Below are 25,391 nucleotides of genomic sequence, written 5' to 3'. Positions count from 1 at the left end.
AAGCCCTCATACTAGTCTGTGGATGAAAATATAAAAGAGTTATGATTTTTAGAAGGCGAGGAGGAAAAAATGAAAACGTAAAAATTAAATTGTCTGAGTCCTTAAGGCCAAAATGGGCTGAGTCCTTAAGGGGTTAATGTAGGACAAAGGGCTTTTTCATTTTTGCACTTTGTTTTTTTCCTCCTCATCTTTTAAAAATCATAACGCTTTCAATTTTCTACCTACTGAACTATATGAGGGCTTGTTTTTTGTTCCACCAATTTTGCTTTGGAATGACATCAATCATTTGTCCAGAATTGCTGAGTTTTGGTCACTTCATATACCTTCATATATGAAAATGTATTAAAAAAAAAAGATCAAAAAGTCCAATCTGGACAAGAATGGTATCAATTAAAACTACAGATCATGAGCCCTCATACATCCCCATATACGGAAAAAAGAGTTATAGGGGTAAGAGGATGATTTGAAACATACACATTTTCCTACAAAAAGCTATAATTTTTAAGAGTAGTAAAATAATACAAAACCTATATAATGTGGGCATTGATGTTATAATTTCATATTATTATCATAAAGATAATGGCCCAGTTTTATCAACCTGTGTGAGAGAATAAATAGAGTGATTTTTTTTCACAGCAACCAATGACAGCTCAGTTAAGGAGCTCTAGTAAAGTGAAAGCTGAGCTGTGATTGGCTGCTGTGGGAAAATCACTCCACTTTTTCTCTCACACAATTTTATAAATCTGGGCCAATGTGTCATGTTTGTGTAGTGACAAACCCCTAAAAAATTTGCAAACTGCGCTGTTTTTAAAAGAAAATTTGACCCACACATATTATTTGCTTTTGCCATAGATTTTATGGTAAAATGAGTAATTTAATGACAAACTACCTAGATAGTTACCTGGATACTTAATCTGGCTACCTAATTACACACCTACCTACATACCTTGCTGGATACCTACCTATCTGGCTGGTTACCTACCTACATACCTGACTACCTAACTATCTAGTTAGCTACCTACCTGGCTACCTACCTACCTGCCCTTTTACTGTGCATGAGGGCATTATAACAATCCGGGGCCTGTAGATGGGGAGATTGTATAGGGGAGGGGAGGGCACTGTAAAAATGCAGAGTGTAACATGCTTGTCTTACATATGTTTAGGCTTGAAGAAGCCGACATGGCGGTCTGATGCAGACAGAGAAGAAAACAAAAAAGGATGACACTGATCAGAAAAAATGTTGATTGTGAGTCCTCAAATGTAACTGTAATCATTTATATGGTATACACATCCTGTGTACAGCTGGTGTCTCGCTCTATATGGCCCTGTATATAATCACTTATATGGTATACAGATCCTGTGTACAGCTGGTATCAACCGCTATATGGGAACTGTATGGGGGAATACTGGTCTGTGTATAGTGGTTTAATTCAGTACAGTATGTTGGTATTATCCAGTTATTGTGTGGTGGTATATATTTCCTCCTTGTATACAGGTATTATTGGTCATGGAAAATTATCTCACCTACGTTATATATATTTCATTTTATTTTGTATGTAGAAGTGGTGCATGAGGATGGATTTGGGTAGAATAGGGACGGGCAGAGGTATGGCCAGGGGCCAACTGGGGGCCCTTGCTTAATTTGGTCCGGGGCCCCTGAGTGTTTTCAGTCTGCCCCTGGCCACAAGCAAGATGCAGAGGTGGAGAGCGTCAGGTGGGGGTTAATGAGGAGCCTGGAGCAAGGACATCACAGCTTCCCTCACAGCCGCAATCCAACAGCAGCACCCGAGCACTCACAGAGGAGCAGGGGGGGGGGGGGGGTAAGCTGAACTCTGTGGGAGGCCAGAGACCGGGGCACATGGCCCTCAGTGGAAATTCAATATAGTGAAGGAGACCTCACTTCACCCCCTTTACTGATAACATACAGCACTGCAATAGAGTCCACACCTTATTGCACCCTCGCTACCGGCACAAAATGGGGGACTTTTTTACAACCACTGAGAGGGAGGACAAACTTACCTACTACAGAGACATCCTGCTTAGTCAGACAGCCGATGCCTTTCTGCACCATCGTCCATCCTCTTGCAGGTCTGACTCGGAGGGCCCTCTGTACTCACCTTCCACTGCCATGGCTGCTGGGGAGGGGTAGGGCGGTAGGAGCAGTAGAAGCTCAATCAGTAGCAGCCTGAGTCTACAGTTGCTGAGGAGTAGCTTTCTTCACCTGCATAGTGGAGCAACTCATCAGCAGCAGATAGACCTGGAGCAGGACCTGAAACAGTAGGTGGTGGCATAACTTGACAAGACCATGCCAACACACCTTGAAGATCCGCTGGACTTCTGGGCAGCCAAACTTGATTTGTAAAAGGAAAAGCTGTCCTGCCCGGCCAGTCGTGTGCCATCGGAGCGGGTTTTTAGTACGGGGGGGGGGGCATAGTAACCCTAAGGAGAACTCGTCTGTCCACCAAAAATGTGGAGAGACTGACCTTTGTGAAGATGAATAAGGCATGGATCAGCCAGGATTTCCACCCACCAATGCCTGATGCATCAAAGTAGATTGACCATGGTGCCACACCAACACTTCACAAATATGGATAGTGCAAAACATATTTAAGGTGCTGCTCCCCAGTTACAGACATTCCTCCGCATCAGACCACAAGTAAATATTGAATTAGCTAAAACTTAACTTTTCTTAGGCTAAAATATATGTACCCCAAATTTTTTTGAAATCAAACCAAAGGAAAGGTGTGCAAAAAACACCATGTTCCACCTACACCATTGATGTGATGCAAAGACCTCTAAAAGTGGAAGGGAACAACGTATGGTCCATTGTAACCGGAGGGGGGTAAAAACTTCCCCTGTAAGGCCCTACTCTCGCATTATTAATTCCCTTCTTGGCAAGTGTTACTCGCCCTAAAAAGGGCGGCCCCACACAGGAACCTCTCCCTATTTCCACCTACAAACACTACCATTTCCTAGGGTTTTTAGGAAATAGGGAGAGGTTCCTTTGTGGCGCCACCCTTTTTAGGGTGAGTAACACTTGCCAAGAAGGGAATTAATAATTGTAAGAGTAGGGCCTTACAGGGGAAGCTTTTACCCCCTCCGGTTACAATGAACCATACGTTGTTCCCTTCCACCTTTTAGAGGTCTTTACTTGATGGTGTAGGTGGCACATGGTGTTTTTTGCACACCTTTCCTTTTGCTTGATTGAAAAAAAAATGTGAGTACATATATTTTATCCTAAGAATATTATTAAAAGTCAAGTTTTACGAAATGCATATCCTCAATACTTGTGCACACTAACACTTTTACAAAAGAGACCGTTTTCTTCTGCCTACCTGCCTCAGCTACTAATCTGATCCTGCCACCCATCTAATGCCACACATCTGATGCCAAGTTCATCTTTTTTCACCCACCTCTTCACCGGGTACTGGTATTGCCACCCCACCATGTCACCGGGTCACTTTCAGGACTCCTGATGCTGCTGATGCCACCTTCAGGCTGTCTCATTATGCCACCATATGTTCTCCTCATGCTGTTGCCAGCTCCAGGCTGTCTCATACTGCTACCATATGTTCTCATCATGCTGATGCCAACTCCAGGCTGTCTCATACTGCCACCATATGTTCGTATGCTGATGCCAGCTCCAAGCTGTCTCATTCTGCCACCATATGTTCTCCTCATGCTGCTGCAAGCTCCAGGCTGTCTCATACTGCCACCATATGTTCTCCTCATACTGATGCCAGCTCCAGGCTGTCTCATACTGCCACCATATGTTCTCCTCATTCTGCCACTATTTGGTCTCCTCATGCTTCCGCCACCTCCAGGCTGTGTCATTCAGCCACTATATAGTCTCCTATTGCTGCCGCCAACTCCAGGCTGTGCCATTCTGCCACTATATGGTCTCCTCATGCTGCCGCCACCTCCACACTGTGTCATTCAGGCACTATATGGTCTCCTTATGCTGCCACCACCTCCACGCTGTGTCATTCAGTCACTATATCGTCACCTCATACTGATGCCACCTCCAGGCTCTGTCTTTGTGCTGCTCTGCGACAGTGATTCTAATAGCGATGCCTCTCATCTGCATGTCATACTGAATAACAGTATTATTTCACTAACCCAGCACACACCCTATGCGTGTTACAGCAAGGCAAAGTGTTCTATCCTATTGAGGTTCTCTGTAGGCCAGAAATTGCCGTTTTTAAAAGAGATTCCCCACAAATAAATTCCGACCGAACCAATTTTTTTCTGAAAATTCGGCGAATCGGGCGAATCTAATTTTTCAAAAAATTTGCTCATCTCTAATCTTATCCCCTATCCTTTGGATAGGGGATAAGATGTGTAGGGTCATAGTACCCCTTTAAGAAAATTTCAGGTCAGAATAAAACCATTGAATTGGATTGCACTGTACAACTATTGTACATCTTTGAATCCTATGCTGGAACAAATTTCTTCATTTGTTTTGTTATAGATCCAGCAGGGTATCTGAAGTCAGAAGAGAATTCTGGATCAGAAACAGGTGATGAAGCACAATTGACAATTCGAGGAAGACAGCATGAAAACCACCAGAGAAGCAAAGGTATCAGTATATGTGCATGGGAGAATGGTTTACTAATATTGCAGTTCTGGAAAAAATTCCCTGAAGGGCTCATTTAGTATTCAGGTCAGGTCTTGTCATCAGTATTTGGAAGCCAAAAACAGAAATGGAACCTACAGAGAAAAAAAAATCTATGATGGAAAGATTTGTATCTCTTCAATGTTCTGGACTCACTACTGATTTTGGCTGTTAGGGAGTTATCACATTGCGTCAAGCAGTGTCTGTTAGATGTTGAGTCTGAGGTATAGTTAAAGGTGTTCTGTAGTGAAAGATAACTTATCCCCTATCCAAAGCATAGGAGATAAGTTATAGATTGTGGGGGGTCCAACCACTGAGGACCCCCCCCCCCCGCAATCTCCTGAACTGGGCCCTGGCAGTCTACTGGAAGGGGCGTGCTGACACTCCCCCTCCATGTATCCCATATAGATACATGGAGGGTGCATATCGGCGGCAGCTTCACATGACTTTTGGCTCTTCTGGTGACACATACATTTAAATTTATTTTATTTTTTTTCAAACTGATCGACTAACTGATCCATTGGCTTTCTTGGTATAGTAGGACACTGTCATTGTTAAAAGTGTCCATTTGAAATTCCTTTCAGGGTCGTTTTTTCAAAACTGTTCAGACCTTCTTATTTTTTTGTTCTGTCAAAAATAAAAAGTATCTTGACTCATCTGTTTTTTGTTCGATGCAAGTATACGATATGGGATGCTGCAGGATAGGCATAGTGTTGGACCATCCTGTTTGGCATCCATTTTGCATTTGACTTCAACTCCTTTAGAAAAGGTTAAAGTGTACTCTGCTGGAAATTTTTTTTTTTTTAAATCAACTGGTGCCAGAAAGTTAAACAGATTTGTAAATTACTTCTATTAAAAAATCTTAATCCTTCTAGTAATTATACGCTTCTGTATGCTCCAGAGGAAATTATTTTCTTTTAAAATTTCCTTTCTGTCTGACCACAGTGCTCTCTGCTGACATTCTGTACATTTTGAGAACTTTCCAGAGTAGGAGAAAATCCCCATAGCAAACCTCTCCTGCTCTGGACAGTTGTGTCGGCAGAGAGCACTGTGGTCAGACAGAAAGGAAATTCAAAAATAAAAGAACTTCCTGTGGAGCATACAGAAGCTCATAAGTACTGGAAGGATAAAGATTTTTAATTGAAGTCATTCACAAATCTGTTTAACTTTCTGTCATCTTTTGATTAAAAAAAAATATTTTTCAGTGGAGTACCCCTATAAATAAACTCTGTAAAAAAATGGACATTTGATCTTAAAAAGTTTTCTATTGCCTTCTGTAAAAGATGAAAAAGGGTGTTTTACCATGTTTCAAAAACATGATGCAAACCTAGCCTTAGCATGATGTGAGCCTAGCCTTGAACCTAGCTATAGAAAGGCTAAGTTTCCAAGGGCCCCCTTGGCATATTTTCATTGAAAAAACGCTGCGGCTAGATGTTAGCTGTAAATCATTGGCGTTTTTCAGCTTCTTGGCGGTTTTGCAAAGTCACAGCATGTTGACCCTATGGCGTTTTTTCCCCTGAAATTGTGGCGGTTTTTTCCAATTGAAGTCTATAGGAGTAAAAAAAACGCCAAGAACAACGACATATGGGTTTTAAATTTGGCATTTGTCCAGGTGGTTTTTATTCTTTTTTGGACTTTAGCGATCCAAAATAGTGATGAAGATACCTTTTTTAATAAAATTTCATATGGTATCATTAAAAAAAAATTATAAAAAAGATACAGTAGTGATGGAAAAAAATGGTATTTAATGAAATTTCTCTTTTTATAGCGAAATTTTAATTAATTTTTAAACAGGGATCAATTTATGTGGGTGGGCAGGGAACTAAAAAAGTAGCCAACAATAATAAAAATGTGGTATGTGTAAATGTAGTGTGTGTGTTTTTCACTTTTTTAAAAAATTTTTATTTTATTTTGTAGGTAGTACTACTACTCCCAGCATGGAACACACTGTTCCATGATGGGAGTATTAGTACCTGTACTAATTGACAGATCGCCTCAGGTGTCACTTCTGACAACCATTGCCATCGTCCTGTATAATGTATAGGTGCGGGCAGCCGGCCTTCTATGGTCCCCTTCACTGCCGCATATATATATATATATATATATATATATATATATATATACACACACACCAATTCATATTTCCCACAGAGAGCTGTGATTGGCCAGATGGTTCCAGCCAATCACAACTCTCTGGGGGAAATATGAATAGGTATATATATACGTCAGTGCAGGGGACCAGAGAAGAGCGGCCGGCCGCATCTATACATTATACAGGAGGATCATAGCAGGTGTCAGGAGTGACACTCACTGCGATCTGTCTTTTAATACAGGTGCTACAGCTCCCAGCATGGAGCAGAGTGTGCTCCATGTTGGGAGCAGTAATACCTGCAGTTAAGGACAGATCACTGCGGGTGTCACTCCTGACACCCGCTGCGATCATCCATTATTCCTGAGATGCGGACCGGCTTTCTCCTGCGCTCGCATCTCTGATCTGTATTCCGGCCTGCCACTCCCTCATTCATATTTCCCGATGAGAGCGGGGATTGGCTGCCACCATCCGGCCAATCCCCACTCTGGGCGGAAAATATGAATTAATTTCTATTCACATCACTGTCCAGCCGGAGTATAGTGCAGAGATGCGAGCGCTGTATAGAGCCGCTCCGCATCTCTGCTATATTATGGACAATCGCATCGGGTGTCAGGAGTGACACCCTGGGCGATTGTCTATTAGTACAGGAACTGCTACTCCCATCATGGAACATTGTGTTCCATGCTGGTTGTATTAGTACTACCTAGAAAATATTTTAAAAAAAAAGAAAAAAAAAGTGAAAAACACATAGGGGGAGATCTATCAAAACTTGTGCAGAGGAAAAGTTGCTGAATTGCCCATAGCAACCAATCTGACCCCTTTTTCACAAGGCCTCTGCAAAATTAAAGAAGCAACCTGATTGCAACTAGTCATCTTTTCCTCTGTACAGGTTTTAATAAATCTCCCCCATACACACTACATTTTTATTGCCCTTCCCGCCCACATAAATTGATCCCTGTTTAAAAATTTATAAAAAATTTGTTAGAAAAAATATAAATTTTGTTAAAAAAAAATGTTTCCATCATTACTGCATCCTTTTCTTTTGTTACCCAACAAATTTTCAAAAAACAAAAGCGCAATTTCCAGGCAAAAAACGGCAGAAAAAAAAAAACTACGAAAAAAAAACGCCAAACACCGGAAAATGCTGTGGCGTTTTTTTCTGGCGTTTTTTTCTTGCATTTTTGGGCCAGAAAAAAACCAAGTGGAAACTTAGCCAAAGGCTGGTTTCCAAAACAAGTCTGTGAGTAGCTGGAAAAGGTGTGTCAATTTCTGTTTGAGGGTGCATTCACACGCCCTTTGTTTTTGCGGGTTTTCCGCAGCATATTTGAAAGGGGTGGGCTCTTCTTGGCTGTCCATAGCAGATTGTCCGCGGCGGAATTTACGCTGCGGAAAATCCGCCGCAGTCCCTACTGACTCCATTGGGGCTTGCAGCGTAAATTCCTCCGTGGAAAATCTGCTGCAGACAGCCGAGAAGAGCCTGAACCCTTTCAAATACGCAGCGGGAAACCCGCAAAAACAATGAGCGTGTGAACACACCCTGAGGGTGTGCCTGTTTTTGGCAGCCAAAGATTATGCAAAATGCAAAAATTGCTTTCATACACAATTTGAATAACTCCCATTAATAATTTATAGGCATTGCACAAATGGCATTGCACTTGGAGTTACACTGTTTTTGTAACTTTATATGCAACTTCCAATAATGTAATTGGGAGTCACACAAATTGCATTAGGCAGCCATCTTTTTCAGCTTCCCGGCCATCTCTGGTCATCCCATACAGGCTTTGTAGATTTCACCAATTCAGTGTAAAGAGTAGAAACCAACAGCAATATCTGCATGCTACATATTCACCGTTTTCTGTCCCATTCGGATGTACTCACAGCGGAACTTATGCGGAATGTCAGCACAGAATGTTCTGTACAAACATTCTGCTGCAGTAGAGTCCTATTAATATCACATTGCACATTTCTGAGCGGTCCTAGAGCCTGTTTGATCAGGCAAATGTGCGAAATGTCCGCCTGAATGTTTCCGGTGGACATTCCGCACAATTTCCTGACGTGTGGACATACTCTTAAAGTAACCTCAAATGATACTTTGTTATACAATCTTAATTAAAGGGGTACTCCCGTGGAAAACTTTTTTTTTTTTTTTTTTTTTTTAAATCAACTGGTGCCAGAAAGTTAAACAGATTTGTAAATTACTTCTATTAAAAAATCTTAATCTTTCCAGTACTTTTTAGGGTCTGTGTACTACAGAGGAAATTCTTTTCTTTTTGGAACACAGTGCTTTCTGCTGACATCATGACCACAGTGCTCTCTGCTGACATCTCTGTGCATTTTAGGAACTGTCCAGAGCAGCATATGTTTGCTATGGGGATTTTCTCCTACTCTGGACAGTTCTTAAAATGGACAGAGATGTCAGCAGAGAGCACTGTGATCATGATGTCAGCAGAGAGCTCTGTGTTCCAAAAAGAAAACTATTTCCTCTGTAGTATTCAGCAGCTAATAAATATTGGAAGGATTAAGATTTATTAATATAAGTCATTTACAAATCTGTTTAATTTTCTGGCACCAGTTGATTAAAAAAAAAAGTTTTCCACAGGAGTACCCCTTTAATATATTCCGCAACTTCTCTCATCTATGGAGCGGCGTTCTCTTTCCTACCACTTTTAGCTTCACAAGTCTTATTAGAAATAATTACTTCACAAGCCGCTTCTCTTAACCTGCAGTATAACATGTTTGCCAATCTTTTAAATAATCAGTATTTAAGAACAAAGGACACCAGTTTTATTTTAGATCTCTCAGATTCCCGTTCTTTGCCAAAAGAGCAAGAATAGAATTATAGTGAGATCTTAGAAGTTTGCCAATAGAAAAGACAATCATTTTAAACTCTCACCCGGTCAGGGGCTAATAAATCTTTACATTCTTATACAATTTACTAGTTGGACTGTCAAGCCCTGGATGACTCCATTCGCAGGGAATCAGTACTCCTTCTAAGCATAGTTGGACTGTCATACTGACACAAGGTTTTGATGTATTTTCAGTAATGCTTTTCATTTTCACTTAAAAAAAAAAAAAAATGTGTATATATATATATATATATATATATATATATATATCTGCAGCCATATGTAACTTAAAGTTACAGTAAAACATTAAACACTCTACATACACATTTTTTGTTTTTGTAAAGTTTTCGTGGGCAGTTTTATTATTATTTTTTTAATGTAGCATGCTATAGGTTTGGTATACAGTATAGTCCAATGTTCTCTCTACAGGTATTCAAAAGTGCCAGTAAATACTCCGAAAATTGAATCTCATTAGTCATGAGATTGAGGGAGCTTTGGGAGCTTAGTCCTTTGTTTCTACTTTGCTGCCATTTAAAGCAGTTTTTTTTGTTTGCTTTTCTGCAAAGTAAATGGTATAAAAATTACATGTTATGTCTATTCTGTGGGTCAATAGGATTAAAACTCTACCCGTACTTACATTCGTGTCTATTACTGTACTGCTTTTAAAAAATAGTCAAACTTTTTAAACAAAATTAGTATATTTAAAATTGCTGTATTCTGACCCCTATAACCTTTTGGGCATATATTACTTTTTAATCACTCTTTAGTCATTTTTCTGAGATGTAATCATAAATCAGAAGTTTTAGAATTTGTATTTTTTTTACATTTAGGACGTTTACCATACAGGATCATTAACCTCTTCAGGACACAGGGCGTATGGATACGCCCTGCATTCCGAGTCCTTAAAGGGTAGCTCCCACCATCCTATTTTTTTTTTGCTAGCCCGTTCCCCCCCCCACCCTGCTACGGCACTAGCCCGTTCCCTCCTCCCCCCCGCCCCGCATACCCCGTTCCCTCATTACACGTGCAGTTACTGCAGAATCCGGCAGTGGGCGTGCAGGGACAGCGGCGGCAACGAGGCGGCGGCGATGTATGGGAGGAGTGGCCTCCCAGCCAGTGGCCGCGGAGCCAATGCGCTCGCTCCCGCCTGTCTGATTGACAGGCAGGGATCGAGTGCAGCCTAACGGTTTTTAAATGTAAATGAAACCTTTTTAATGAAAAAAATTATAATAAAAGTATATTAGAGATATGTTGTAGTACATAAGTACTACAACATATCAAAAAATAAAGTTGGTGACAGTGCCCATTTAGGAACGAGGGCGTATCCAGACGCCCGTGGGAAATCCGGTCCCCACCGCTAGCCGGTTGGGGACCAGAGCCGGATGCCTGCTGAAATCATTCAGCAGGCACCCCGGCACATTGTCCATGGGGGTCCTGAGACCCCCCCATGTCGGCGATCGGAGAAAATCGCATGTCAATTCAGACATGCGATTTTCTCCAATTCCGGGCTGATCGGGTCTCTGGTGACCCAATCACCCGGAAAATAGGGCTGATTGGAGTTGTCAGCAACAGCCCCGATCAGCCTAAGGGATAGGAGTGAGGTCGCAAAGCTGCGATCTCCTCCTATCCCCTGCCATTAGCAGAACGGAGTTCTGACCAATGGCAGCGCAGGACAGGGGGTTGCCATGGCAACCCCCCGTTCTGCCCGCCCCTGGATGTCGAGGGGAGCTGGGAAGAAGATGGAGGCCGTACCTGCAGGAGAAGATGCCTGGGGACCTGGGATCTTCGCTGGAGCCTGCTGGATCTTTGCTCAGGTAGGGAATCGACAGTGGGGGGCGGGGGAATTGAAAGTGAAAGCAAAGCGATCTTTACTGTGGCAACCACTAGGAAGGCCAAACTGCAACTCCCAGCATGCCCAGACAGCCAAAGGCTGTCTGAACATCCTGAGAGTTGTAGTTTTGCAACATCTGGAGGGTCACAGTTTGGAGACCACTGTTACAGTGGTGCCCAAAGGTAGCCCTCCAGATGTTGCCAAACTACAACTCTCAGCAGGCCTTGACTGCCCAGGCATGCTGGGAGTTGTAGTTCTGTAACATCTGTCCCTTCAGATTTAGCAATTTTCATGACATTTTTGAAAATTGCTGCTCTACTTTGAAGCCCTCTAATTTTTTCAAGCAAAAATATGTTCATTTTATGATGCCAACATAAAGTGGACATATTGTATTTGTGAAGAAAAATTTAATTTATTTGGAATATCCATTTTCCTTACAAGTAGAGAGCTTCAAAGTTAGAAAAATGCTAAATTTTCATGAAATTTTGGGATTTTTCACCAAAAAAGGATGCAATTAACGCCGAAAATTTACCACCAAAATAAAGTAGAATATGTCACGAAAAAATAATCTCAGAAACAGAATATTCGGTAAAAGCACTTTCGCGCTATTAATTTGTAAAGTGAAGGTGGTCAGAATTGCGAAAAAGGGCTCAGTCCTTAAGGTGAAAAAGGGCTGCGTCCTTAAGGGGTTAAGATTATATTTTAATACGTTTGACATTTCCGCATGTGGTGATACCAAATATTTTATATGTATATCTTATTTGTATTTTAAAAGAACATTTTCTCTTCTTTTTTTTTATTATAAGGGACTTTTCCTTGTAATCTTTAGATTGCCAGGTTCAGCAGTCTCTATTAGCAGTTTAAAGTCGGGACCTGTACGGATCAGGTGAGGGGACTTCCTGCAGGCAAACAAGCTGATCAGTCCGTCACATACATAGTGCAGGGATGGCGATTGAGCAGGGACACTGTAAGGCTAAGTTTCCACTTGTTTTTTTTTCTGGCAGTTTTGGGAAAACTGCCACCGCAGTTTTTGAGCCAAAGTCAGAAGTGTATTCAAAAGGAATAGGACATATAAAGGAAGGACTTACACTTCTCCTCCCTTATGGATCCACTTCTGACTTTGGCTCAAAAACTGCAGTGGCAGTGTTTCAAAAACTGCCAGAAAAAAAACCAAGTGGAAACTTAGCCTTATTGCGGCACTTAAGTACCGTGATCACTATTAAGGGGTTAATGACAGAGAATGATCGCTGTACTCCTTGAATGTAAATGCACAGCCTATGAAGCTTCATATTCAGACCACTGCTCATGACGTAAATGTACGTCCTGGTGTGTTAAATACCAGGGCATCAGGACGTACATGTATATCCATTGTCGTTAAGAGGTTAAATGGTTTGACTGTTGAGGACAACTCCTAAAATTGAAGTGCCCCAATTCTCCTACCTCTGATTATTTTGCCAACGAATTGTTACTGTTGACTAACATTGATGATAGCTAAAAATACAATATTACAGTCATGGCCGTAAATGTTGGCACCCCTGAAATTTTTCTGGAAAATTAAGTATTTCTCACAGAAAAGGATTGCAGTAACACATGTTTTGCTATACACATGTTTATTCCCTTTGTGTGTATTGGAACTAAACAAAAAAAGGGAGGAAAAAAAGCTAATTGGACATAATGTCACACCAAACTCCAAAAATGGGCTGGACAAAATTATTGGCACCCTTTCAAAATTGTGGAAAAATAAGATTATTTCAAGCATGTGATGCTCCTTTAAACTCACCTGGGGCAAGTAACAGGTGTGGGCAATATAAAAATCACACCTGAAAGCAGATAAAAAAGGAGAGAAGTTAACTTAGTCTTTGCATTGTGTGTCTGTGTGTGCCACACTAAGCATGGACAACAGAAAGAGGAGAAGAGAACTGTCTGAGGACTTGAGAACCAAAATTGTGGAAAAATATCAACAATCTCAAGGTTACAAGTTCATCTCCAAAGATCTAGATTTGCCTTTGTCCACAGTGCGCACCATTATCAAGAAGTTTGCAACCCATGGCACTGTAGCTAATCTCCCTGGGTGTGGACGGAAGAGGAAAAATTGATGAAAGGTGTCAATGCAGGATAGTCCGGATGGTGATAAGCAGCCCCAAACAAGTTCCAAAGATATTCAAGCTGGGAGCATCGGTGTCAGCGTGAACTATCCATCGACATTTACATGAAATGAAATGCTATGGCAGGAGACCAAGGAGGACCCCACTGCTGACACTAGAGATGAGACTAGAGATGAGCGAAGTTTTGAAAAATTAGATTCGGCCAATTCGCCGATTTTTCAGAATTTTTTTTTCGGGTCGAATTTATTCGCAGCAAATCTATATTAAAAATGGCTATTTCTGGCCTACAGAGAGCCTCAATAGGGATGTAGAACACTTTGCTTTGTTCTAACACGCATATGGAGTGTGCTGGGATAGAGAAATAATACTGTTATTCAATATGACATGCATATTACAGGCATCGCTATTAGAATCACTGCCGCAGAGCGGCACAATGGCAGAGCCTGGAGGTGGCATCAGTATGAGGAGACCATATAATGCTGGTGTCGGCAACCCCTGGCATGCGTGCCAATCATGGCACGCAGGGTGCATTTGAGTGGCACGCGAGTGAGTGCCGACCTGCAGGTAGTTCTGGGACTCTGTCACTTTAAGCAGCTGCTAAAAGATGCGGCCAGGGCTGGAAGATGTATCCCTCCTCCTTCCTCTCCCTGTCCGGTTATTGCTGTGCTGTGCTGGGAACAACTTAAGAGATAGAGAGTTTTCTCTCTTTTCCTCCCCTGTCACCTTTCAGCTGCTGTGCTCTGCTGTCTGTCAGTAGCATGGAGGGGGATTGCTCTGAGCTCTGTACCGGCCGCAGCAAGGTGTCTGAAGGAGGTCAGGGGTCACTGCTAAAGACCAGTAAGTCGTCTGTATGTTTCTGTGGAATACACTTAGTTCAGCTCCTGGCTCTGACAGCAGCTTTCCTGCCCCAGAGACAAGCTCTGGTCTCTGTCAGTCAACAGATCCCCATAACTGTGTTATCTACAGATTCCCCCATAGCAGTGTTCATTCACAGCTCCCCCATAAAAGTGTTCATTCACAGCTCCCCCATACGTGTCTCATTCAGAGTTCCCCCATAAGTGTATCATTCACAGCTCCCCCATACATGTGTCATTCACAGCTCCCCCATACGTGTGTCATTCACAGCTCCCCCATAAGTGTGTCATTCACAGCTCCCCCATAACAGTGTTCATTCACAGCTCCCCCCTAATTGTGTCATTCACAGCTCCCCCCATTAGTGTGTCATTCACAGCTCCCCCATAAGTGTGTCATTCACAGCTCCCCCATAAGTGTGTCATTCACAGCTCCCCCATAAGTGTGTCATTCACAGCTCCCCCATAAGTGTGTCATTCACAGCTGCCCCATAAGTGTGTCATTCACAGCTCCCCCATAAGAGTGTCATTCACACCTCCTTCATAAGTGTCATTCACAGCTCCCCTATAAGTGTGTCATTCACAGCTCCCCCATAAGTGTGTCATTCACAGCTCCCCCATAAAGGACAAGATGTAAAGAACAAAAGATGTTGGCAACTCACCGCTTCTTCTCAGTCTTCTTTATGGTAGAAAAATACTCGCATTAGCACAGACAATGGAGAGGGATACATATGGGGGGGGGGGGGGTATGTGGAAGGCAATACCCCCCTGCCTTACACATACCCCCCCCCCCTGTATGTATCCCTCTCCGTAGTCTGTGTTAATGTGAGTATTTTTCTACAATAAAGAAGACTGAGAAGAAGCGGTGTGTTGCCGACATCTTTTGTTCTTTACATCTCGCTGTCAATTACTTTACTGGATCAGAGCAACTCTGCATCTCAAGTTGCAACTACTTCCCATCTATATGCACATAGAGATCTCGTACATACAGATTTAAGCAGTGCTGGTCCTATCACTCCTTTCAGTCCCCCATAAATGCATCATTCACAGCTCCCCATAACAGTGTTCATTCACAGCTCCCCATAACAGTGTTCATTCACAACTCCCCCATAAGTGTGTCATTCACAGATCCCCCATAAGTGTGTCATTCACAGCTCCCCCCATAAGTGTGTCATTCACAGCTCCTCCATAAGTGTGTCATTCACAGCTCCTCCCGTAAGTGCGTCATTCACAGATCCCCCATAAGTATGTCATTCACAGATCCCCCATAAATGTTTAATTCACAGATCACCGTATAAGTGTGTTATCTAAGAAACCCCCATAACAGTGTGTAATTTGCATATCCCAGAAAGGTGTGTCATCTTAAGATCCCCCATAAGTATGTCATCCATAGATCCCCCTATAACAGTGTATAATCTACAGATCCCAATAACAGTCATCTACATATTATGCATGGCAGGGATTCTGGGGTCTGTATTATATAGGGCAACGATACTGGGGTCTGATTCTGGGGTTTGTTTTATGGTGGGGTCTGATTCTGGGGTCTGAAATAAAATGCTTATCCATGCTAATCAAATACTTTTGGCTGTTGTGGGCAATCCCCTCTCTTTGTATTGTCCTCACTGTAAGTTCCTCACAGCAGGGACAATATATTGGAAACATTCAGAAAAAAAAACACTTACCCTGTGACAAGCCACATCCCCACAAACCCCACCCACAGTAAGCCATACCCATAATAAAGCCACACCCATATTTCTGGCACACCAAGTGACTTGAAAAATGTTTTGGGCACAGCACTACCAAAAGGTTGCCTATCCCTGATATAGTGGCTGAATGCCACAGCATGGAGGTGTTGGCAGCATGAGGAGACCATATAGTGGCTGAATGGCGCAGCATGATGAGACCATATAGTGGCTAAATGGCACAGCGTGGAGGTGTTGACAGCATCAGGAGACCATATAGTTGCTGAATGACACAGCCTGGAGCCGGCAGCAGCATGAATAGACACTAGGTCTTCACAATCCCTAAGATTAAAAGATGAATTTTGAAATTTTAATTGAAGATTTATGGTAGCTAGTGCTACCATAAAAAATTTTAGGCACAGGCCCAGCAGCATCAGTAAACCATATAGTGTCTGAATGGCACAGCCTCGAGGTGGCTGAAGCATGAGGAGAGACCATATAGTGTCTGAATGACTGCCTGGAGTTTGTGGCAGCATGAGTAGACCATATAGTATCTGAATGGCACAGCCTGAAGTTGGCATAAGCATGAGGAGACCATTGAAAGTTAAGATTTTGAAATTGAAATTTGAGATTTTGAAATTGAAATTTTAGCTAACACTCACAAGTTTTAGTGTCCCAGGCCCCGGCATTTGGGTACAAAGGACCAAATCTAACAAGGAGTCACATGTCACATGGCGGTACAATGACAGAGCCTGGAGGTGGCATCAGTATGATGAGACCATATAGTGGCTGAATGACTGCCTGGAGTTTGTGGCAGCATGGGGAGACCATACAGTGGCTGAATGGCACATCCTGAATGTGGCTGAAGCATGAGGAGACCATATAGTGGCTGAATGGCATAGTCTGGAGTTTACGGCAGTATGAAGAGACCATATGGTGGCTGAATGGCACAGCCTGGAGTTTGTGGCAGCATGAGGATACCATATAGTGGCTGAATTGCACAGCCTGGAGTTGGCTGAAACATGAGGATACCATATAGTGGCTGAATGAGACAGCCTTGAGGTGACAGCAGCAGCTGGGGACCAACACCTTAATTATGTTTTGCGGTATCCATGGCAGCACAATGGGAGAGACTGGAGGTGGTAGCATCAGCATGAGAAGAACATAGAGAAGCACAATTAGAGAGCCTGGAGGTGGCAGCATCAATGTGAGGAGACCATATGGTGGCAGAATGACAGTGCCTGGAGGTGGTAGCATCAGCATGAGGAGACCATATGGTGGCACAATGACAGAGCATGGAGGCATCAGCATGAGGAGACCATAGACCAGCACAATTAGAGAGCTTCGAGGTGGCAGCATCAGCATGAGGAGTCCATATGGTGGCACAATGACAGAGCGTGGAGGTGGTAGCATTAGCATGAGGAGACCATAGAGCAGAACAACAAGAGAGCCTAGAGGTGGCAGCATCAGCATGAGGAGACCATTTGGGGTACAATGACAGAGCCTGGAAGTGGTAGCATTAGCATAAGGACACCATAGAGCAGCACAATGACAGAGCCTGGAGATGGTAGCATTAGCATGTGGAGACCATAGAGCAGCACAATGACAGAGCCTTGAGGTGGCAGCAGCAGCATGAGGGCCATGCCAACTGAGGGTTGAGTCTGAGGAACCCAGCGACCATTGACTGGGGGTGTTGGATGTCACTTGGGATGAAGTGGATGACCAAGTGAACCGATCAATCACGGCTGCTGGATTGCTGGTCAAGACACGACTGCTAGCTGACACCAGGAGCTCAGACCCATCACTGCGACTCCGGCTGCCCCTACTCTGCTGCGACCTCTGCCTGCGCCTGATAAATTTAGGCCTCTGCCACTCCACTGTGCATGTCCTGGCACTACTCTGCCTGACATACTTATTGCGTATATGAGGGGAGTAAAATACGCTTCACTACGCTTAAAACAGTATTTGTCTAGAGCAGCAGAAGGTGTGTACTATTGGCTGTCCTTTCACAGTATATAAGCCCTTGAAAGATTAACAGGTACACAATAGTACATTTCTTAGATGTAGGTATGGGGTATGCTCTTATGAGGGCATAAAAATGTGCTACAGTACACTTAAAAAGTATGTGAGTACAACACCAGCCGGTGAGTACTTTTGCCTGGACTTTCACATTATGTAGGCCCTTGACAAATTAACAGGTATAAAATAGTACACTACTTAGATATACGTATGTGGTATGCAATTATGAAGGCAGAAAAATGCGGTACAGTACACTTCAAAAATTATTTGAGTAAAACACCAGCCGGTGATTACTTTTGGCTGTCCTTTCACAGTATGTAGGCCCTTGACAGATTAACAGGTACAAAATAGTACACCACTTAGATGTAGAGAAATTAAGGATATCCAGCTCACCTTGTTAGTCAAACCCCTGCCGCACGGAACTGTGTGAACCAGCACCACGGTAATATTGGGAAGAATGGAAGATCCAGCGCAGGGTAACGTGCAAATAAAATCGTATTTTATTTCAAAATCAAACCACAGGACAGCAGGACACAAAGTTACGCGTTTCAGGTGGGAAAACCAGCCTTACTCATACTAAGTATGAGTAAGGCTGGTTTTCCCGCCTGGAACGCGTAACTTTGTGTCCTGCTGTCCTGTGGCTTGATTTTAAAATAAAATACGATTTTATTTGCACGTTACCCTGCGCTGGATCTTCCCTTCTTCCCAATACCACTTAGATGTAGGTATGTGGTATGCATTATGAGGGCAGAAAAATGCGCTACAGTAAACTAAAAAAAAAAATTGCCCACAACACCAGCTGTACACAACAGTGATGCAGACACAGCCACTTTGTACTAAACGCAAAATTGCAAAAAGACTCTCTCTCAAATACTATTAGGAATAGACTGCTGGGTATGGATTATACCATCTACAGACTAGTATAACCAGCAGACCAGTTGTTGTGGAACAAAGACACAGATATGCCTAAAAAATTATTTCTCCCTCTTCTGAAAACATTTCTGCAGCTGAGGCAACACACAGCTCTCTGCCTCTCTCTGTAATACAATCCTGTTCACAGTGACTGAGGGGTTAATCGCTGCAGTTAGAATTAATTTCTGTGCAAAAACGCTGTGCTCTGTGTCCTACAGAAGGCTGAGGTGACTAAGAGGTAAAATGCTGCTGCAAAAAGCTTTTCTGTGTAACACACACACAGCGATGTCATCCTATCTCTCTGCAGTATAATGAATGAAATGATGAGCCGGAAAATGTCTGCCGAATATATATATAGGGCTGTGACATAACTGGGGTGACATGCTGCTGATAGGCTGCATCCTGTATGTGATTCAGGGACATCCCGCTTACCCGCCTTCCCGCCTAGCCTTACCGCCTTCCCAGCATTCCTTGTCCCATGTACTGACATGTGAATCCACCATTTTAGATGCCCTGGAGCCTGGACCGCAGTAAATGGAGTTTAATGAAGCGATTCGTGCTATAGAATCGCAGCGATATTCGTATTCATTGCAAATCAAATTTTTCATGAAATTCGTAATGAATTCTGGTTCGTTAGCATCGATTCACTCATCTCTAACAGAGACATAAAAAAGCAAGACTACATTTTGCCAAAATAAACTTGAGTAAGCCAAAATCCTTTTGGGAAAATGTCTTGTGGTCAGATGAGACCAAGATAGATCTTTCTGGTAAAGCACATCATGTAAACTACTGTTTAGCGAAAACAGAATGAGGCCTACAAAGAAAAGAACACAGTACCTACAGTGAAATATGGTGGAGGTTCAATGATAGTTTGGGGTGGTTTTGCTGCCTCTGGCACTTGGTGCCTTGAATGTGTGCAAGACATCATGAAATATGAAGATTACCAATGGATTTTGGGCTGCACTGTACAGCCCAATGTCAAAAAGCTGGGTTTGCTTCCGAGATCTTGGGTCTTCCAGCAGGACAATGACCCCAAACATATGTCAGAAAGCACCCAGAAATGGATGGCAACAAAGCGCTGGAGAGTTCTGAAGTGGCCAGTAATGAGTCCAGATCTAAAACCCATTGAAAACCTGTGTAGAGATCTTAAAATTGCTGTTGGGAAAAGGTGCCCTTCCAATAAGGAAGACCTGGAGCAGTTTGCAAAGGAAGAGGGGTCCAACATTCCGGCTGAGAGGTGTAAGAAGCTTATTGATGGTTATAGGAAGTGACTGATTTCGGTTATTTTTTTAAAGGCTGTGTAACCAAATATTAAGTTAAGGGTGGCAATAATTTTGTCCAATTTTTTTTGGTTTAGTTCCAGTACACACAAAGGGAATAAACAAGTATATAGCAAAACATGTATTACTGCAATCCTTTTCTGTGAGAAATACTTCATTTTCTAGAAAAATATCAGGGGTGCCCACATTTATGGCCATGAATGTATGTATGTCCATCCATTGGAATGGATTTCCAACCATACAATACACAAATAGCTTACACTTCAACCTTGGTGGTGGCGTTTCTTGATAAACTAAGCAATGTTCTTCCAATCCTGGACAACCACTGTAAAGCCACAAAAGCAAGAGACAGTGGTAGAGATTTACCACTGTGTATTTCGCTACATGTTTTTAAAACTAAATGACAACTCAATTTATGTGTATGTGCACCTAATTTATCAAAAGTCATAAATATAATACATTTGACGCACGTGTGGGATGTTTGATTCTGTGAAGTTGCTGTAAGCAAGTTTTGTAATTGAAAAGATTGCTGGAGCCCTCTGCCAGCAAGTTTGGCAAAAAAATCACTTCAGAAAAAAAGGCTTACCAGAATTTACAAAACCAGCAAATTTGCACCTTTTTTACACACCAAAAGATGTTTAAAATACTTGATAATTCCCCCAGTGTGTTTACTTGTCTGTAACCACAATTTATTCTTTCGTGAGTACATCCTGCTCGATAGCCGTGTTAATGCAGAATACATCATCAGATTCTCATTATCACATTTTGCAATAGGCAATAAACATTTTTGCCCAGAAGATTTAATTAAATGTTTGTGACTTTTCAACCCTCAACGGACTGAATTTTTTTAAAATAACTCTCACTTTTAGTACAGATGTTCTCATTCTTAACTAACCATATCTCTAAACTGAATGCAGGGTAATCCAAATAGAATGGTGTGAACCTGAACATTCTCTGATCAGGCCCCAGTTGTTCGATGTAGAGGTGGGTTCGCTACTTCTGCCGCTTGATATAGAGGCCAGCACAGGCGCAGTAGTACTTGATAAGGCTCGTTTTCTACATATGGGTGCCGGATCCGGCTAGGGGAGGGGCAAACCGGGCGCTCCCGTACCCCAGCCGGATCAGCCCGTGACTCCATTTACTTTAATGAGTTGACCGGAGTCAAATGGTGACCACGGTCGGCTCAGTTTGGACCCGTATCCGGTTTTGGACCGGACCTAAAACCGTAGTATACTACGGTTTTAGGTTCGGTCAGGAAACCGCATACAGGTCAAAACTGAGCCGTCCGGAGTCACCGTTTGACTCCGGTCGGCTCATTAAAGTAAATGGAGTCACAGATTGATCCTGCTGGGGTCCCGGAGCGCCCGGTTTGCCCCTCCCCCAGCTGGATCCAGCACCCGTATGTAAAAAACGAGGTGTGAATGCAGCCTAACACTAGCTGTGAGCGAGGAGAAACTGCTGCACAAGATGCAGTTAAAGGAGTACTCCACTGGCCAGTGTTCAGAACATTTAGTTCTGAGCGCTGTGTGCGTGCTGTGGGGGTCGACCACGCCCCCTCGTGATGTCACACCACACCCCCTCATTGCAAGTCTATGGAGGGGGCATGGCGGGTGCCACGCCCCTTCCATAGACTTGCATTGAGGGGGCGTGGTTGGCCAGTGGAGTGCCCCTTTATGCTATAAAGTATAGAGAATTCTCATCGAACATTGATTATGGATAAATAAATACATAATGATGTTGCATGCAGTATAGTTTGTTGTACTGTACAAATATAATAAAATTATATAGACCTAGAGAGATTAAACAAGACACTCATGTATAATATAAATACAAATATACCCATATCAAAATTATGAATTATCATTCAGACTTTTCAGTCTAAAAAGAAGAAAATTGGCCAAATGTAGCCACAAATATCTGCCAATGTAATAGGGGGACTTGCTAGAGAAAAAAAAGCTGAGAGGGGTTGTGCTTCAGGCTCCATCGACCACCAACTTCATTATCACACGATAGCTACAGAAAATGGGACCTAGCGGGTCCTGAAATGTGTTTTGCACTAAAGACTACTACCACCACCATCATATGTTGAAAAGAAGTACATTATCCATTTTTATGCATGTGCATTTTAAATCCTTAAATCAAAAGCAGATTTATTTCATATAATAATCTATTGTGGACAATATGGATCAATCTGCACAGGTAGCACCTTATAGTCATGGACTACTACCACCATTGGCCTTTGGAAAGTAGTCCATCATCTATTTTTATGTATGTGAGGGGGTACTTCACTGCCCCAGCATTCAGAACATTTTGTTACGGGGTTTGTGACATCACGGCCATGCCCCTTGTGACATCAAGCCTACGCCCCCTCAATGCAAGTCTATGGGAGAGGCCTGGCAGCTGCGCTGGGGCAGGGGAGTACCCCTTTAAACCCAAAGCAACAACATTTTTTCTAGTAAATCTATCTGTATTCCTTTTTTACTTCACTTCTGACACCTCTATGGATCCGTAATGACAAGGCTGTTCCTCCGCTCCCGCAACTAGCATTGTCCAGTTCCAGTGCGGCTATGCAGGCTTCCAGAGTGCAATCGGCAGAAGGATCGGTGAGCCTCCCCACTACCTCTATAGTTTTATCTATTATTCCTAGTATACAGCGGTTGAAATAATTATTGAACATATCACCATTTTTCTCACTAAATGCTGTTTCTTTAAAGGGGTTCTCCGGTGCTTACACATCTTTTCCCCTATCCAAAGGATAGGGGATAAGATCCTGATTGCGGGAGTCCCGCCGCTGGGGACCCCTGTGATCTTGCACGTGGCACCCCATTTGTAATCAGTTCCCGGAGCTGTCACGCCCCCTCCCGTAGGCTTGCATTGAGGGGCGGAGTGTGAGATCACACGGGGGCGGAGGCGTGACATCACACGTGACCCGGTGGTCACCTGTAATCAGACCCGGAGCGAACACGCTTCGGGGACTGATTACAAACGGGGTGCTGCGTGCAAGATCACGGGGGTCCCCAGCGGTGGGACTCCCGAGATCAGGGATAAGATGTCTAAGCACCGGAGAAACCCTTTAAGACAACAGTATCTCCTGATTCCAGGTCTTTTTGAAGTTCTCGACAAGTGTCCTTGGCTCTTGGACAACTTTTCTGATTATTCTTCTCACTCCATTGCCAGAAATCTTGCGACGAGCCCCTGGTCAAGGCAGACTTATTTATGTCTTTCCACTTCCATATTTTGGCCCCAACAATGCTCACTGGAACATTCAGAAGCTCAGAAATGTGCATGTAACCAACACCATCATTGTGCTTTGCAACAATTTGGCTAGGTTCAGACTACGGAATTTCCGTCTGCAATTCCACTTTGAAATTGCAGGCGGAAATTCCGCTTGCTAAAATTCATAGTGTAGTGAATGGGTTTCCGTTCACAAATTCACACTTTGGAATTTGTGAAGCGGAATTTGTGAACGGAAAATCCGCACGGAAATTTCCGCCTGAAGAATGGCGGTGCTCTTTCTTCAGGCGCAAATCCGCGCGGAACACATTGCAGTCTATTGGAGACTGCAGTGTCCACACGGTCCTAGCGCCGACTGATTCAGTCAGCACTGGCTGCACTCGGAATCTCCGGGTGGAAATTTTCTGACCGGAGATTCCGTAGTCTGAACCTAGCCTTTGATTGTAAAGGTCTGAGGCAACTCTTTGCTTTTACCCATCATAAGATGTGTCTCATGTGACAGCTTGGCAATGATACTTTTGTAGGCCATCAGTTTGGACTGAACCAGCTGATATTGATTTGCACTGACAAGGAGCTGTATTGCTGTTAATTACTCATAGATTTTGGATGTTGTCTTGGCTTTCCATGCCTTTTTGCACGTCCCTTTCTTTATGTGTTTAATACTTTTTCCCCTTTGCCATTTCATGCTATGACACAAAACCTAGTTTCTGAGCTTATTTGTTTTGGTTTCTTGGATGGATAACTGGGGTTGTTGCCAACATCTGGTGAACATTTCATGTCAGTAGCACCTTTAGAAATATATTTAGTGAGAAAAATGGTGACAATGGTGATGTGTTTAATACTTACTTCATCAACTGTATCTATGATCCTTACCTAGGCGGCGTTCACAAGGCTGACGCTCAATTCTTCATCACCACTGTGGCTCTGTCATTTGTCACACACTGTACTCAATATGCACTAAGCGTGACGTAAAGTGATAAAGGGCCAGAGGTGCCATAAGCTGATAACCTCTTACCTTTTATCATTTAACCAATATTAAAGGGCTCAGCTAGCCCTGACCTTGACTTTTTAATGATGCTGCTTCTGTCTGTCGTATGTATCATGAATGGCAGATTTTGCAGAGGTTTCGCCACAGAGTTCACCTTTTCGAGGGGGACATATTCGCAGGTAAAATCCTGTTACAAAACATTTTCACGCATGCTGCAAACTTGAAATCATGCCTTGACTTTTACTTCGATTTTTATTCGTGGAGTCTTTGAAATACCGTAATATACTGCAGACAGAGTTACTTGTACTTCGGCCCACAGATGCCTTTCTGCTGTCAGTGTATAGAGTTAAATCAACACTTGTAGTGAAACCCTTTATACTTTCTGCCATGGCCACTTTGAAGAACTCCTCACTTTTTTGTTAGCTGGCTTACTCCTCACCACGCACTGTCTGCTCGGGAATGTTGTAAATCCGCTTATGCTACCACTTCAGGCTGGAATAAGACAGCTACTGTGACTTTTGAGAACTAAATCAAATATGTGGTAGATGCCTCGATATCTTTTGGTGTGGTCTTGGCCCACCCTGCACGGTAAATCCGAGAGGATGTTTTTAATCTTTGCTAATACGGTGTTTTAGTATGTAAAATAGTAGATTTTTTTTCCTTTCCTTTACAAAAGGCACATTAAATTTAAAGGGGTATTCCGGGTTTATACATCTTATCTCCTATCCAAAGGATAGGGGATAAGATGTATGAATGCAGGGGTCCTGCCGCTGGGGACCCCCGCGATCTTGGTGCAGCCCCCAGCACTCTGTGCCGGGCCCTGCCTCTGAGATGGGAATGTGACATAATTACCACACCCCCAGTGATGTCAGACATGAATGGAGGGAAAGTGGCTGTGATGTCACGTCCCCATCTCGGAGGCAGCGCCTGTCACAG

The 25,391-nt window shown here is 43.0% G+C and overlaps 1 protein-coding gene across 3 annotated transcripts in view; it reads left to right on the top strand.

The window, feature by feature from the left end:
• The window catches only part of ASTN2 (astrotactin 2), a 759,531-nt gene that overhangs the window by 260,915 nt on the left and 473,225 nt on the right, over positions 1 to 25,391 (top strand). For 2 of the 3 annotated variants that reach the window (XR_008847822.1, XM_056539746.1), the window contains exon 4: positions 4,472 to 4,579. The exons of the other annotated variant lie outside the window; for it this stretch is intronic. Coding sequence is in view for 1 of the 2 variants with exons in the window: in XM_056539746.1 (XP_056395721.1) it covers positions 4,472 to 4,579 (108 nt within the window). In the remaining variant the exon portion in view is untranslated. The remainder of the gene's footprint in view (positions 1 to 4,471; positions 4,580 to 25,391) is intronic. 3 annotated transcript variants of the gene reach the window in all.

Source organism: Hyla sarda, chromosome 9 (assembly GCF_029499605.1).
Source record: "Hyla sarda isolate aHylSar1 chromosome 9, aHylSar1.hap1, whole genome shotgun sequence".
In the NCBI taxonomy this organism is placed as follows: Eukaryota; Metazoa; Chordata; class Amphibia; order Anura; family Hylidae; genus Hyla; species Hyla sarda.
The sequence above is the reverse complement of the archived record's forward strand: the minus strand, read 5'-3'. Positions and strand labels throughout refer to the sequence as shown.